General features: G+C 43.1%; 2 protein-coding genes across 23 annotated transcripts in view; one reads left to right on the forward strand and one right to left on the reverse strand.

Annotated features, from left to right (window-relative positions):
- Positions 1-8,501, forward strand: part of PAPLN (papilin, proteoglycan like sulfated glycoprotein) — a 43,163-nt gene extending 34,662 nt beyond the window's left edge. For all 7 annotated transcript variants that reach the window (XM_053224672.1, XM_053224670.1, XM_027066089.2 and 4 more), the window contains one exon: positions 1,149-8,501. In XM_053224672.1, coding sequence (XP_053080647.1) covers positions 1,149-1,324 — 176 coding nt within the window. In that variant the 3' untranslated portion in view covers positions 1,325-8,501. The remainder of the gene's footprint in view (positions 1-1,148) is intronic.
- The window catches only part of NUMB (NUMB endocytic adaptor protein), a 195,738-nt gene continuing 182,885 nt past the window's right edge, over positions 3,725-16,577 (reverse strand). For 11 of the 16 annotated variants that reach the window (XM_053224675.1, XM_015071681.3, XM_027066098.2 and 8 more), the window contains 5 exons: positions 13,442-13,646; positions 11,273-11,566; positions 9,332-9,481; positions 6,700-6,846; positions 3,725-5,797 (listed from right to left, as the gene is read on the reverse strand). In XM_053224675.1, coding sequence (XP_053080650.1) covers positions 5,082-5,797; positions 6,700-6,846; positions 9,332-9,481; positions 11,273-11,566; positions 13,442-13,646 — 1,512 coding nt within the window. In that variant the 3' untranslated portion in view covers positions 3,725-5,081. The remainder of the gene's footprint in view (positions 5,798-6,699; positions 6,847-9,331; positions 9,482-11,272; positions 11,567-13,441; positions 13,647-16,577) is intronic. The other 5 variants (XM_027066103.2, XM_027066102.2, XM_053224682.1 and 2 more) reach the window with 2 other exon arrangements.

Raw genomic sequence — 16,577 nt, forward strand, 5'->3', positions numbered from 1 at the left:
GTTAAAAAAAAATGTGGACCCATGCAGTTCAAACCCAAGTTGTTCAAGGGTCATCTGTAGTTTGTATTCTTATTATACTGATATACCAAAAGTCATTCACTACTCAGATACAGTCTGTTAGTTGTATTTTTGGGAGGAAGCAAGGGGAGAGAGAAAGATTAAGCCTATGAGGTCTGACTTTAGGGAAGGTGTCACTCTGGCTTAAGCCAAAAGCCCCTTCCAGAAGGGAAAGGGAAGTTAACTAGGTAAGGCCACTTCAGTCCTATAAGGAAGAAGCAGAATGAAACACAGGGGTTGTTTTTTCAATAGTCCTGTTTATTTTTAAAGTAGTCTCCATGCCTAATGTGGGACTGGAACTCATGACCCCAGGATAGGTAGTTGTGTGCTGTACCAACTGAGCCAGCCAGGCGCTTTTTTTTTTTTTTTTAATCTCTATGTCCAACATGGGCTCGAACTCCTGACCCAGCTATTAAGAGTCACATGCTCTACTGACTGAGCCAGCCAGGTGCCCTTCTCACAAGGATTTTTAAGATACAGAAGCCCCTGGCACATTTGGCGGGGGGTGGGGGGGGGTGGCAACCAGCATTTTTGTGCTCAGTGCAGTATTAGAGCCATAGTTCACAAGGCTGTTCTAATCACTTTGCCTAATACTTGCTCTCTCTGGGGGGCGGGGGAGTGTGGGAAAATTGGGAAGATGGAGAATGAAGCGACTGAGACGCACTGGGGCTACTGAAGGCACAACACATTAAATCAGCAATGAGAGGACAGCTCTTGCCAACTCAGAATTTTACTTAGGTTGATCCTACTCCCTTCCCAGTCCAGGCAGCTGTCATTCAGCTCTTCAGGTCACAATTGCAAGGGTAGGAGTTAACTTCAGGAGATGTTTAATCATCCGGTCAGCCACTATTTGGGAGTCTGCATTGGGCTGAGGTTGCAGGACAACCGGAGGACCACTGCATGCCTAAATGAGGCCCATGGTGGGGGGTGGGGAGGCACTGTAGACACACGTGTTAAAAGGTTCCAGAATAACTGTACTTTTTGGGAATCTGGCAGATCTAGTGTTGCTTTCCTTTAAGGCAAAGAAAGAATAGGTGGGACTTTTCAGCGTACACAGCTTCCTTAACCACTTTCTCTCCCTTATTTCACAGCACTGGCAGCCCAGTCCAGGGACCTCAGCAGGGAGTGTATGGATCAGCCTGAGCTGGCCAACTGTGATTTGATCCTGCAGGCCCAGCTCTGTGGCAACGAGTATTACTCCAGCTTCTGCTGTGCTAGCTGTTCCCGCTTCCAGCCTCACGCTCGGCCGGTCTGGCAGCAGGGATGAAGGCTAGCTCCAGCCCCAGTCCTGAAGCAAGTCTCAGGCTGCTGTCTCTAGCTGGCAAAGGGAGCGATCTTCTAGAGAATGGGCTCTTTCGGCCCCCGACCCCCAGCCCCCCCCCACCCCACAGTGCTGTGCCTCAGCAGCAGACAGCACCTGCCTCGCTTCCGACACTACAGGCAGCGGTCAAGAGGAGTCTGCTTGGATAAGGACACCCTTTACTTTACGGCTTCCTTCTATAATTTCTGTTATACAGGATCAATTCACTGGGTTCTAAAGCAAGCTACCAGGGTTCTCACTTCATTTAAAGCTGGGTGGGGAGGTGTGTAATGGGTTCAAAGTTAACACCTGTCTCACACGGGCACGCTAACTCTTGCTGTGTCAGGCAAGTTTCTTTGCTAGAACTCCATCTCATCTAGTGTCAAACAGTGGTCCATTAGTCAACCTCCCCCTTCCAGGTAGTGTAGCAACCAGCTTCAACTCGCATCTGTACATACAGTTAATGGCAGGTTTGTGAAGCTCTTGCCAAAGTGGAACACGACATGTAAGGCTCAGTACAGGGATGTGGGATGAAGGAGCGGCAGCTGCGTTATTGTGTGAGCATGACAGGATGGGGTCGGGGGGAGCTCCTTACTTTCATCAGAAGCTGGTGCCTGAAGCCCTCCTCCTGAGGCTGACCTGCAGAGCCTGGTGGTGAGGACTGCCTCACACCTGCATCAAGCTGACAGACCTGTTCTGTACAGTGACCAACTGGGAGCCTCTCCTCCCCAAGCAGGAATCTGTGAAGCAAAATGTTTGCTTCCAGATACAAATCAGACTATTAAAAACAGGCAGCAGCAGGATAGGGGGCCAATGGAGGGGAAGGCAATGTATTAACAATGAAGGGATTTCAGTTGGAAGAAATCCTTCTCCATCCCTCAGAACCTCTGGTTCCTTGCTGCTAAACAAGAGGCCTGGATTCAATGAGCTTCCAGGTCCCTTTCCACTTTAACCTTCTACCCATCCTCCAGTAGACTGGCTGGGCTAAGCCAAGGCTAAGCGACAGGTTATTCTGGGACCCAGGAAAGACAGGCATTATAGGGAAAGCTGACTTTTATTACCAACACACTGGCTGGAAAAGAGACAAACTGCATCATGGGTGAGTGATACTTCTTCGTCTACCTCTCATTCAGCACAGGAAACATGGGTTAGGGGCAGAGGTATTTTTTTCTTTCCATTTAAAAAAAAGACAGAGGAGCATCCCCTTTCATTTATCATGGCTGGTTTTGCTATACAAATTGGAAACTAAGGGCTATTTTCCTGGACTCCCCAATTCCTTATTTGCCAATTGGCAACGTAATTTAGAAGGTAAGTCTGAGGTTAGCTAGCTCTTCTTAGAACTAGTCACAGAAGAGCGGGCCAAGGTTAGGGAAACAATAAAACTCAATCTAGACAAGTGGTTCTCAACCCTCTTCCATACTGGAAGCTTTTTCTTTAAAAAACAAAACAAAACAAAAAAACACCCTGAGCAGCACCTGGGTGGCTCAGTCAGGTTAAGTATCTGACTTTGGCTCAGGTCATGATTTCACAGTTTGTGAGTTTGAGCCCTTCATCAGGCTCTGTGCTGACAACTCAGAGCCTGGAGCCTGGTTCAGATTCTGGGTTTCCCTCTCTCTCTCTCTCTCTCTCTGCCCCTCGCCCACTTGCACTCTCTCTCTCAAAAATAAATATATATATAAAAAATACCTGAATGTGGGTCCCCACCTGCTCCCCGACATGAGAATTTTAAAAGCTTCCCAGGTGGTTCTAATACATATCCAACGCTGAGACTCACTGCTTCAGTCAGGGCCTTCTCAGAATGTGAATCTTGTTCCAGTGTAGATTCTGATTACTAGGTCGGGGGGGTCAGGGGTGGGGCTGAGAGTCTTCACTCCTAGGTGAAGTCCATGCTCTTGTTCCAGACCACACTTTGAGCAGTAAGGATCTGACATCAGAGATATGCTTAGGATGAACCAAAGCCTAAAGTATAAATACAAAAGTGAATTTTAAGAGTAGACTAGTCCTGATGGGCACAATAGATAAAGGGGACTAAGAGGTACAATCTTCTGGTTGTAAGTCACAGAGATGAAAGGTATAGCAGAGAGAATGTAGTCAACAATACTGTAATAACATGTGTGGTGACAGATGGTGACCACACTTATTGTGAGCACTGTGTAATGTATACAATTATCAGATCAATATGTTGTACACCTGAAGTTAACATTGTATGCAAATTATACTTCAATAATAAAAAAAAACATCCCAATAAAAGATTTTCTAGACATCAAACTGGAGTTCAGCAGAATGGAGCAAGAACAGACCAAAAAGAACTAAAACACATTTACTAATAAAGAAAAGGGGAAAGACCAGCCCTTCAGGGGCAAAAGCTTCTACCACGAACATTTATTTTTGTTAAAGCAGATTATAAATTCTCATCAGTACAAATATATATAACTTACATTTGATTGTAAGGCCAACGTTCAAAAGTAAAAATGAGATGGGATCTCACGTCGTTACCAGAGGTCAAGTGGCTACAACTGGCAACGGGATGCTCTCACCACAAGTGGGGGGACCGGCTCACACACAGCTATTAAACCAGAATCTCCATCCCCACAAAGCTGGTGGGGACAAAATCTAAAGGACAAAACAAAACCCGAGACCCACATGACAAATCAACACAGTAACCTGTGCTCCCGTCCATGGATATGATTAAGTCACTGTCACCTTAGTGTTAAAACAAAAGTAGAGGATTAACATAAGGAAACTGCAGCAGTATATAAAAGAAAATACGTATTCTCTGTAGAATGTATTCAGACTGATTCCATTAAAATTACACTAGGATTTCATCATAGGTTTAAAACCAGGACAATACTGCTCTTTCATTTTTGTTAAAACTACCACCTAGGGACTGTATTGGTCATACGCATGATTGTTGCTGCAAGGTGCTACTTACAACGAATGATACCAAGTAATAGGGATCCCATCTGCAACTCCCAACCTCTCCTCTCTCCACATCAATAGGCATCACTGATAAATCAATCTTATGTACAATTTCTTACAGCTAACCCTTTTACCTTTGGCAAGATTACTTACAACTCATACAACTTTTTAATATTGAGAACTATTTAAAATATTCTAAATGCATAAAAATAAAGATTTTGGCTTTTTTGATATATATTTATAATATTTATTCTTACTCAAAGTGGAAGCTCAACTTTACCCCTAAAATATAGCTCTGCTGGGCAGCTGCTGTGCCCTCCTGGGAATTCTGGCAGCACGGCCTGCCTCTCGTCCCCAGCCCAAGCACAGGCCACCATGTTCTTGATCTCTAAGACAGGCCAGTGAGAGGCGGCAGGTGAATGGCCTGAAAAATGAAGGGTGATTGTTTTGCTTCCCGTTGTGTTTTATATTCCAGTAAATGTGCTTTGAATACAGATTCCTGTTCAGATACTCTGCCTCTCTGCTGCCAGAGATTTTTAAGGGGCTGAGGGAGCAGGAGGGGGACAGCGGGCAACATTTCCTTGACTTCTTTAGCCCAACTGCAAGACAACTCTTCTCTAGGAATGTTTCTTCCATTTTTTTCAAAATCACCTCTCCTAGCACTCTGTGCCTGGACATGCTCCTTAAGACCTTTGGGATTAGTGAAAAGTATACTGACTGGGAACACAAAGTTCCCTTTGCTTCTTTGACCTCTGCCCCTGCCCTTGCCTAAGTATGGGCAAAATACATAAGCCATAGAGACTACTTAAAGTTCAATTTCAAACGTTTTCTGTAAGTCACTGGAGAAAGGGTTGGTGGGAGAGGGGTTAGTACGCTGCTTGGACTTGCTTTCTAATGCAGCCCACTGGGCTTCGAAGGGATCCACCGGGCAGGCCCCTGCAGGAACCTCTGTGTGCTTATCTCCCGAGGCTAACCTGCCATCGTCTACACCATTGAAAGCTGCAGAACCGTTGAGGTGCTGAGCAGGAGGGTTAAAGAAGGGACTGGCAGTAGCACTGCTTGTCTCATACTGAGGGAATGTCTGCTGCTTGACCAGGCCGGGAGACTGATGGGAGTGGGCAGCCTGAGGGTGGCCTGCAGTGCCAAACACGTTGGCTACCATCTGGGAGGGAGTGATGCCCACCACAGGCACATTAGGGGCTGGATAGGGCATCCCATTGGCCACAGGATAGGACTGGGCAGGGACAAAGGCTGGTGGCAGGGGTGGGACCACACCCACTGGTACGGGCTGAGAGGTGAGGAATGCATTCCCTTGGAAAGATGGCGCTGGCTGGGTGATGGCAGTGGGTGGAGGAGGCTGGAGAACTGGCTGCAGAGAGGCAGCTGAGGCCTGGGGCTGCTGCGCCCGGACACTCTTGGACACCTCTTCTAACCAGCGGTCAGCCTCAGAGGGAGTGCGTCTGTGACCAGCCTGGAAGAGACCTGGAGATGCGGCACCAGAAGACTGACTCCACTCGGTCCCTGAAACCAATGAGATCAAGAGAGACAAAAGAATCAGAATCGTTAGGGGCTTCTTTCCTTACCTGATAACCTTGGTTACCTGAATGATCCTAACATGTGGAACAAGTGCCCCTAATGGGACACTTTGTAGTTCTAGCAGGTGTGAGAAAAGTCTCTATTACCAGCTGAGGAGGTTTTGCTTTAGGACAAAGGAAACCTGTCAGACCATGCTGCTATCGCAGCCACACTGAGGAGCTGTCTAGATAGGGCTCAGACCCCATGGAACTAAGGCAGCTGGCTGGCATCTGAAACCCCTTCCTATTGCTGTGGCTCCTCCGTGCTACAGAAATTGGCCTGCACATGCTCTAAAGAGCCCAAGGTGATTCACCTTTTGCTCTAACAGAATAAAAAGAAAATAACCAGGGACATGGTGCTGTACTTTGTGGCCCCTGTCTTGCTTCGAGAGACATGTTATCTTTCAGGTGAACTGCCTTTATTACTATTAAAATTTGTTTTGATTTCATAGTTAACAAATGTTCATTACAGAAAAACTAGAAAGTAAAGCAAAGCAAAAAACAAAGCTTTTTCTGTAGGCCTGCCATTGTAAGAGGCAAGGTTCCCACCCTTGTTATGGGCATATCCATTTATCTCCAAATCCAGTGGTCAGCTCAGGGTTGGGCCCAGGAATCTGTATTTTGTGAAAGTTCTAAGGGGTAGTTGTGTTCTGTAGCCCTAGAAACTATCAGTCTAATCTCTTGAGTTCCTCTCCTTCACCATCCTTTCCTAATAGTTTATTTCCAGGAGGGAACACACTTTTCCTGAAAGGATTCCTCCCCGGTTCCCACTTGGGTAAATGGCTGATTTCTGAATCGGCGTCACTTATCTGATCCCAGAATCCTCACCACCACCCATGGCCACCTTACCCGAACGTGTGGCTGCAATTCCCTTGTTAGCAGCATCAGGGGCATGGGCCCAAGGGTTGGTTTCACGCACAGGCATTGCTACGGGTGCTAGAGCAGTATGGGCTGGCTTAGCAGCAAGCACATGGAAGGCTGAGTCAGTGCCATTAGCTACAATGGGAGCAGACAACATCGATGGAGTTAATTCATGCAGGGTGAATGGGTGACCCCTTGGAGCTCGGTCAGGCCGATGTGCGATAACGGTGGAACAGATAAGACAGAAAAGTTGGTGTTGGGATAACCATGCCATCTTGCAATGGATACACAAACCTTTGGGCAAAGAGGGAATTAGAGGTAATTAAAATAGCTATACTGATAAAAAAGTCAAATGACTGTTCTAGGAAAATATGTGAACAGGGAGAGAGGGAATGAAGCCTAGACAAACAATTTCCAATTAAGTTGAACAGAGCTGCTCTGTCTTACAAGCAGCAAAAATCAATTCTAGGTATAGCTTAGCCGTTGGCATAAGATGTAGATAAAGCATTTCCTTCTCCTACCACTTTTCCAAAAGATCAAATTATGCCAACAATAACAATGGGTTAAATATAATGATCCTCTATGATGTGCCAGACACTATGTTAACAGTACTTAAGCATTCATCATCCTATTTAATTCTCTCAAAAATCCCATAAGGCTGGTATCCTCATACTACAAATGAGAAAAGAAATTTGGTATGTATTTTCATTTGCTTAATAAATTTTTATATTTTCATTTGCTTAATGTTTAATTCGCTACAGAATTAATTTCACCTCTTTGAAGTTTTTTTCCCTCAGTAATGTTCATAATATCTCAAAGCACTACTATTCTTTCCTGTCTCTCTTTATGAAAATCTCTTAATCCTTGCTCCTTTACTCCAGACATCTTTTCCATCAGTTCCTATTCCTTATCCCAGCTCTCTATCATAGTTAGTATGGAGCAAGCACCTTCCCCTGCCCTATACTTCAATCACTCCCTCTTCAAGATGGGCAACCATGCTTATGGCATCGGTATTACTTACCCCAGGGCTTGTCTTAAAAGACTAGCTCACTCATAGACTGGGAGCCGCTTGTGGGCAGGGAAAGGACTACGTTCTATTAGTTTTGTACATCCCACTGTAAATAGGCACTGTAAATTCAGAAATAGGTAGCGGAACGTAACAGATAATGATATTCAGAAAGACCTGGGTTTAAATCCTGTCTGTGCAATTTGGGAAATTTATTCAACCTCTCTGAGCCTCATTTTCCTGATTTGTATTGCTTACCTCAAACGGTTGTTGTGGGGATTAAATGAGAAAATGCTGAGTCCTCATCATGATGTGGCAGGCACTGTGCTAATATCTGCTCAATAAATTGTGCCTATCGTTGGTATTATAAACATTTGTTGGATGAAATGAAAAGCCATTTGGTGCACATGATTATAATAGATTGTTTGTTTTTGTTTTTAAAAGAGACTCTCTGAAGGAAAAGCATTGGTAGCTTCCTCAGAAAGGAATGGGGTACTGTCTCCCCGTTTTGAGCTCTTTCTCAAAAGAAATGAAGAAATGGCGATTATAAGAGTTCAAATTCTAGGGGCGCCTGGGTGGCTTGGTCGGTTAAGCGTCCGACTTCAGCTCAGGTCATGATCTCACGGTCCGTGAGTTCGAGCCCCGCGTCGGGCTCTGTGCTGACAGCTCAGAGCCTGGAGCCTGTTTCAGATTCTGTGTCTCCCTCTCTCTCTGCTCCTCCCCTGTTCATGCTCTGTCTCTGTCTCTGTCTCAAAAATAAATAAACGTTAAAAAAAAAAAAAAAGAGTTCAAATTCTAAAAGTCTATTATTTAAGTTATATATAGACTCTTTGCTGACTTCAGAGTCAACACCAAGTATTAACTCAGTATCCTGGAAACAACAACTTTTAGTTAGTCCTCAATGCCTTTACAAAGGTAAATTTTAGGACACTTGTTACAGAAGATGAAATGAACTAAGAAGCCAAAAGAAGTGCTTTTTTCTTTATGAGCCTCTTGTGGTAGGATGGAGACGAGGTGAATCCAAGTCTTCTTAACCTTGGCACTACTGATAACTTGGGCCAGAAAATTCCTTGCTGTGAGGGCTGCCATTGTGTGCACTGAAGGATGTTTAGTAGCATCCCTAGCCTCAGCCCAGATGACAGTAGCAGCCACTCCCTACCAGCTTGTGACACCCCAAAATGTCACCAATGAATGCCAAATTTTCCCTGAGAGGGGCAAAACTGCCTCGGGTTGAGAGCCAGTCTGCTAAAGAAAGCATACGCTGGAACCAACTCTGATGACTGCTGCTTCTGGAGAACTGGCTGGATACTCTGAATAGTTAAGTGGGAAGTAAAGCAGTGGGTTGGGACTACAGAAGCTCTTAACAGAATGGGATCAAAGACAGAAGGTACATGCAGTGATGAATGCAGACATTCTAGGAAAAAGGAACGGGAACAAAGCACAAAGACATTGTGGAAAAGGGGAATTAACAAATCTGAGACATCATCCAACAGGGAAATTAACAGGTCCGACCAGCTCTTGGGAAGCTCAGAATGCCCACCGAGAGTCAGTGAGCTGTGCCATGAAAGTACAAGCTTCACAGAGAACAGCTGAGCAGGCTAAGAGGGCACCAACCTTGAAAGGCAGGAGACTGTGGTGCTAGCACTGTCACCGGTTTGGTCATTGGGGCAGATGAGAAGGGATCCTCCGTGGGTGTGCTGAAGGCATTGGTGATCTGTGAGCACAGGGAGCTGATACTCTCTGCCTCCCCTTCTACTTCTGGCACTGCAAGGCAAACAGAAAATGGTTCCAGACAGAAAAACTAATCCTGAAATATAACAGTATGACACAGGTGGCATTTTATAACACATCCCTTATTTGCGAAAGGAAAAGTCTCAACTGTCAAGTGGGGCTATAAAAGCAGCTTCAAAAATTTAGTATAAAATGTCAACAATTTATGTACTAAGGACTATCTTCCTCCCTGCAAATCCCCAGTTCTTTATTTCCTTTCCTGTGTGAAACTACTGAGAAGTTGGTATTCTTTTTTTGTGTCAGTTAGCTACATTTTTCTGGAAGACATCTGCAACCTGTTTGCCTTCCAACTAATTCCCAAGGCTGTGATCTGCATAGAGTTCTGGAGCCACTTAGTAACTCTATCAGAAGATGGGTTAAAATCAGGGGCACCAGTGGCAGCTTAGTCCTTCTCTCTGTAATAAGCTACAATAATATCATCACTCATTTTTTTTTTCCTGAAGTAGCAAGTATGTGAACTGTGATAACATGAAAAAGTAAACTGAAATCCAGGACTCTATAGGCTTTGTTCTTTAAAAAAATTTTTTCTTTAATGTTTATTTTTGAGAGAGAGAGACACACACAGAGTGTGAGGGGGGCGGCAGAGAAAGAGGGAGACACAGAATCTGAAACAGGCTCCAGGTTCTGAGCTGTCAGCACAGAGTGCGACACAGGGCTTGAACCCACGAACCATGAGATCATGACCTGAGCTGAAGTGGGATGCTTAACAGACTGAGCACCCAGGTGCTCCTAGGCTTTGTTCTTAATATTGACTCTGGGATACTTCTGTCACAGGGGAAGCTGATAATGTGTGGTGAACCTTTGGTTTGCTCAACTATGAAAAGAATGGTTTTTGTTTCCCATCTGCTGCAGAAGAAGACTGAAGACAAGGTATTAGAAGCATCTGGAGTTTCCATTTTTATAGGTGTTGAGAGCTGGAAAGACCCTCAGTAATCATCCAGTCCAACTGTTGTTTAGGCCTCCTTTCATCTGTCAAAAGAACTTAACACTCTGGACTTTTATACCATCACTGGGAGTGTCTTATTGAAACAGTCTTCCTCATATTCTGTTATAGCACTGGCTTGTCACGTCTCAGAGTGAAGTAAAATAGAGCCCAATAAAAGCACTGACCAGATCTGACACTTTAGCTCTGGATCTTACGATGAGGATAGAGCTACCAGGGCTGGCTCAGCTGTACAGGGGCCACACAAAGGCCTGTGTGGCAGTTCTGAAAGGTAATGAATATATGTGAGCAAGCTCACTGTCTCTGATGAAAAACAGATTTTTGATTTAAACAGGAGACCCGTTTTGAGTTTCCTCCGTACGGAGTCAACCAGCCACAAGGACAATGAGCACTTATCCATTTCTTCTGGTACATCTGAGAGTAATGCTATTTGAATAGATGTGTTTCCAAAGCCTTTTAAATTAATTCTCTGTTGGGTCCCAAATGGCAGGATTAGAATGGAAACTCGAGACCCTTGATGTTTGGAAGCAGGTTGGCTGAGAGGTAGCACACTTCCATCAGGACAAATCACAAACCTTGTAGCTCAGTGTAGGAATTTCCATCATGGCTCTGATACCTATCTGTTGAAGAGAAATGAAGGATTCACGACCCTCTCCATGAACCTTACTTTTCTCTCAATGGGAAATGACACAAGATACATACAACCATCAACCAGGCTCAGAAGAGAAGGTGGCTAGTTTGATGGGTTTAGTGTTACCATTGGAAATAACGATAGTGCTTTCAGTGCAAAGCACTTATGAGTCAGGTGGATGCTGCATTACCTGCATTTTTTATGGGGAAATCAGTCTTCCTCTGCATAGTGGAAGGCAACTCATTGATGCGCAGGGATAGTTGGCGTTTAAAGGGTGACATCTTCTGGCTAAGAGCAGGAAATCCTCGGAAAGAGCCTTGGCGAGCAAGTTGTTCAATGGGCGCATGCCGGCGTGGTATGGCATGAGGATTGTTCGTCTCCAGAGAGGCAGTGGCATCCGAAGTGGGAGAGGTGGGAGAGGATGGGGATGGGGCAGTGTTGCCAGGAGCCACTGATGAGCCAACAGCTGTCTTATCTGTTTCAGCTCAAGAAAGTCAAGAGAAAGAGGACCTTAGCAGTCTTCAAATAATTCCGGCTTATACAGTCAAGGAACTCAAAACCTTCTTATGTCCTTTTACCCATCTGCTTCCCAAAGTCTCTTAAAGGGCAGGTTACAAGCAGGGCTCAGATCTCCTACGTTTCAGACAAATAAAAGGTTTAATATCCTACTACGTGTCACATGATATATCTACTAAGACACAAATATCAGATCTTTGATTCTCATGCAATGATTCATAACTTAAGATTTTCTTTAAGACACTGACCAAGATTAAAAAAAAAAAACCCAGCACCTATGAACTCCTAATGTGAGATCGTTTATAGAATGATGATTCATAGTTTTCAATGTTTGGGAGAGAGGACTTTGGAAGTGGCAGAGTCAGAAAGGTCTAAACAAGTGTAAGTTTGATTAGATATTAAAGAATGCAAAAGGCAGTCTTTAAATCACAAACAATGTGCATTTGTGTCTCATTTGAATAAAAGCATACAGAAGCAAAATTTTAAAGTTTTTTTTTTTTTAATCTATACCCGACATGGGGCTCCAACTCACCACCGTGAGAGTTGCACGCTTCACCAACGGAGCCAGCCAGGCACCCCCATAAGTAAAAGTTTAAACTGGATTATACCTAAATACAAAACTATTTCCATGTAAGTACCAGTTGAGTCCCATTCTGAATGTGGTAAATCTCTACCTGCCTCCCCTCATAATGCTCTAGATGTTAGACTCAACCACTTTGGCAGCTGCTGTGTGTAGCCAAGAGTATTATTTGATGGTATTAAAGAATATGCTTCCAGTCTGAAAAATCACTGTAGCACACTAAATAATAGCTATGCATATTAAATTTTCTGATAAAAATAGCATGGTATTTTATTCTTTGGTATTCTGGCACAAATGTTTATAAGAAATAAAAAAAAATTCACAATCAAGAATTTAATTTCAAATAAAATGTGTACCCTTTTTTTACCTTAAGAATTAGAGTTGTTTGGGTCAGTATTCAATGAATGGCATTCTTTAGTGGCTGGTTTAGAACTAAAAGCATACAGTAAAAAATGAGCAAGATTTTTATCAAATCTTGTATATTTATACTGAACTTTTTAATTCCAAAATATTCCTTGTGGGTTTCAACTCTAGCTGCACACAAGAATGCAAAGCATTTTCCCCCAAGCCCTATCATTTAGTTTTACAATACACTCAAACCCAACTTTACACAAGAGACTTCTGAGTGACCTGAATTGTCCGCACAGGTATTTCTGCTATGCTGCCATGTGTATCTGCAAAAAAATCACACTTTGCAAAATCACACACTAAAATTTGGCTACGGGAAAAAGAGGGGTTAGCTTCTATGGACTTTTTTCACTAAAGCACTAAAACACAGTAATAATCTAATAAGAACAACATCACTGTGAAATTTCTACCCACATTTGTACCTAGCATCACCATCAGTGGGTCCTTTGTAGCCTAAACCTGCAACTTGTACTTCTTCCTTCAAGAATGTAGGTCCTTAGTAGCATGTACCTCTCACAGAGATCAGATCATCAAAATTAGAAGTCTGTTCCAGGATGTAGATTTCCCCAATTTTGTTTTTAAACATGGGGGGTAATGTCTTTGCAGCTTCTTCAGCTGCACTCTCAGCCTCCTCAGACAGCTTCTGGTAATGGAAAGAGTAAATACTTTGGAAGCCACTAAACCACTTACTGTAAAGGAAAGGCCTTTGTTTAGGTTTTCAGCTTTGTTCTTAAAGTCTTCATATACTGCTAAGAGTTCTCTTTGTGAGAAAGCTTGCCCCTGAGAGCTTCCAAATATTAACCTGCTGGGAAAAATGGCTTAAATAAACATAAATTGTAATAGAACAGATTGTACCTTTCTTGGCATCTTGGATTTGTTTCATAATCTCCTCTCTTTCTGCTTGCTCTGTGGCTGTCGTGACACGGAATGATCCTTCTCTTGTAAAAGTGGTCCGACTGGCATCAAAAGTAGCAGTCACTCCACATTCCTTCTCCCGCTTCTGTTTCCGTTCCAAACAGGCTGCAAATGCACAGCCTACTGCATGACTCAATCTCTCACCCTGTATATAACAGAAGGTTTAAAAAAACTTTTTTAGAGTTACAGTACAATTACAAATAAGCTTGGACCACAAATAAGTCTGTTTTCTTAAATTAAATTTTATTTTTTTAATTTACATCCAAGTTAGTTAGCATATAGTGCAGCAGTGATTCAGGAGTAGATTCCTTAATACCCCTTACCCATTTAGCCCATCCCCCCTCCCACAACCCCTCCAGTAACCCTCTGTTTGTTTTCCATATTTAAGAGTCTCTTATGTTTTGTCCCCCTCCCTGTTTTTATATAATTTTTGCTTCCTTTCCCTTGTGTTCATTTGTTCTGTGTCTTAAAGTCCTCAGATGAGTGAAGTCATACGATATTTGTCTTTCTCTAATTTTGTTTAGCATAATACCCTCTAGTTCCATCCACGTAGTTGCAAATGGCAAGATTTCATTCTTTTTGATTGCCAAATAATACTCCATTGTATATATATACCATATCTTCTTTATCCATTCATCCATTGATGGACATTTGGGTTCTTTCCATACTTTGGCTATTGCTGATAGTGCTGCTATAAACATTGGGGTGCATGTGCCCCTTTGAAACAGCATACCTGTATCCCTTAGAATAAATACCTAGTAGTGCAATTTCTGGGTCGTAGTTGCACCCAGTTCTATTTTTAATTTTTTTGAGGAGCCTCCATACTGTTTTCCAGAGTGGCTGCACCCGTTTGCATTCCCACCAGCAGTGCAAAAGAGATCCTCTTTCTCCGCATCCTCGCCAACATCTGTTGTTGCCTGAATTGTTAATGTTAGTCACTCTGACAGGCGTGAGGTGGTATTTCACTGTGGTTTTGATTTGTATTTCCCTCATGATGAGTGATGTTGAGCATTTTTTCATGTGTCAGATAGCCATCTGGATGTCTTCTTTGGAGAAGTGTCTATTTGTGTCTTTTGCCCATTTCTTCACTGGATTATTTTTCTGTGTTGAGTTTGGTAAGTTCTTCATAGATTTTGGATACTAACCCTTTATCTGATATGTCTTTTGCAAATATCTTCTCCCATTCCATCGGTTGCCTTTCAGTTTTGCTGTTTCCTGGATGTGCAGAAGCTTTTTATTTTGATGAGGTCCCAATAGTTCATTTTTGCCTTTGTTTCCCTTGCCTCTGGAGACATGTTGAGTAAGAAGTTGCTGCGGCCAAGATCAAAGAGGTTTTTGCCTGCTTTCTCCTTGAGGATTTTGATGGCTTCCTGTCTTACATTCAGGTCTGTCATCCATTTTGAGTTTATTTTTATGTATGGCGTCAGAAAGTGGTCCAGGTTCATTCTTCTGCATGTCGCTTTCTGGTTTTCCCAGCACCACTTGCTGAAGAGACAGTCTTTATTCCACTAGATATTCTTTCCTGCTTTGTCAAAGATTAGTTGGCCATACGTTTGTGGGTCCATTTCTGGGTTCTCTATTCTGTTCCATTGATCTGAGTGTCTGTTCTTGTGCCAGTACCACACTGTCTTGATGATTACAGCTTTATAATACAGCTTGGAGTCCAGGATTGTGATGTCTCCTGCTTTGGTTTTCTTTTTCAAGATTGCTTTGGCTATTTGGGGTCTTTTCTGGTTCCATACAAATTTTAGGATTGTTTGTTCTAGCTCTGTGAAGAATTCTGGTGTTATTTTGATAGGGATTGCATTGAATATGTAGATTGCTTTGGGTAGTATTGACATTTTAATATTTGTTCCTCCTATCAAGGAGCATGAAATATGTTTCCATTTTTTTGTGTTTTCTTCAATTTCTTTCATAAGCTTTCTATAGTTTTCAGTGTATAGATTTTTCACCTTTTTGGTTAGATTTATTCCTAGGTTTTTTATGGTTTTTGGTGTAATTGTAAATGGGATCGGTTCCTTGATTTCTCTTTCTGTTGCTTCATTGTTGTATAGGAATGCAACCGATTTCTGTGCATTGATTTTATATCCTGCAACTTTGCTGAATTCATGAAATCAGTTCTAGCAGTTTTTTGGTGGAATCTTCAGGGTTTTCCATGTAGAGTATCATGTTATCTGCGAAGAGTGAAAGTTTGACCTCCTCCTGGCCAATTTGGATGCCTTTTATTTCTTTGTGTTGTCTGATTGCTGAGGCTAAGACTTCCAATACTATGTTGAATAACAGTGGCGAGAGTGGACATTCCTGTCATGTTCCTGACCTTAGGGGAAAAGCTCTCAGTTTTACTCCATTGAGGATGATGTTAGCATTGGGTCTTTCTTTTTTTTTTTCAACGTTTATTTACTTTTGGGACAGAGAGAGACAGAGCATGAACGGGGGAGGGGCAGAGAGAGAGAGAGGGAGACACAGAATCAGAAACAGGCTCCAGGCTCTGAGCCATCAGCCCAGAGCCCGACGCGGGGCTCGAACTCCCGGACCATGAGATCGTGACCTGGCTGAAGTCGGACGCTTAACCGACTGCGCCACCCAGGCGCCCCAAGAGTTGGGTCTTTCATATATGGCTTTTATGATCTTGAGGTACGCTCCTTCTATCCCTACTTTCTTGTGGGTTTTTATCAAGAAAGGATGCTGTATATTGTCAAATGCTTTCTCTGCATCTATTGAGAGGATCACACGGATCTTTTCCTTTCTTTTATTGATGTGACGAATCACAGATTGTTTTGTGGATATTGAACTAGCCCTACATCCCAGGTATAAATCTCACTTGGTTGTGGTGGATAATTTTTTTAATGTATTGTTGAAACTGGCTGGCTAATATCTTGAGGATTTTGCATCCATGTTCGTCAGGGAAATTGGTCTATAGTTCTTCATTTTATTGGGGTCTTTGGTCTTGGCTTCATAGAAAGAGTTTGGAAGTTTTCCTTCCATTTCTATTTTTTGGAACAGCTTCAAGAGAATAGGCGTTAACTCTTTCTTAAATGTTTGGTAGAATCCCCCTGGAAAGCCATCTGGCCCTGGA

This window comes from Acinonyx jubatus, chromosome B3 (assembly GCF_027475565.1).
Source record: "Acinonyx jubatus isolate Ajub_Pintada_27869175 chromosome B3, VMU_Ajub_asm_v1.0, whole genome shotgun sequence".
Lineage (NCBI taxonomy): Eukaryota > Metazoa > Chordata > Mammalia > Carnivora > Felidae > Acinonyx > Acinonyx jubatus.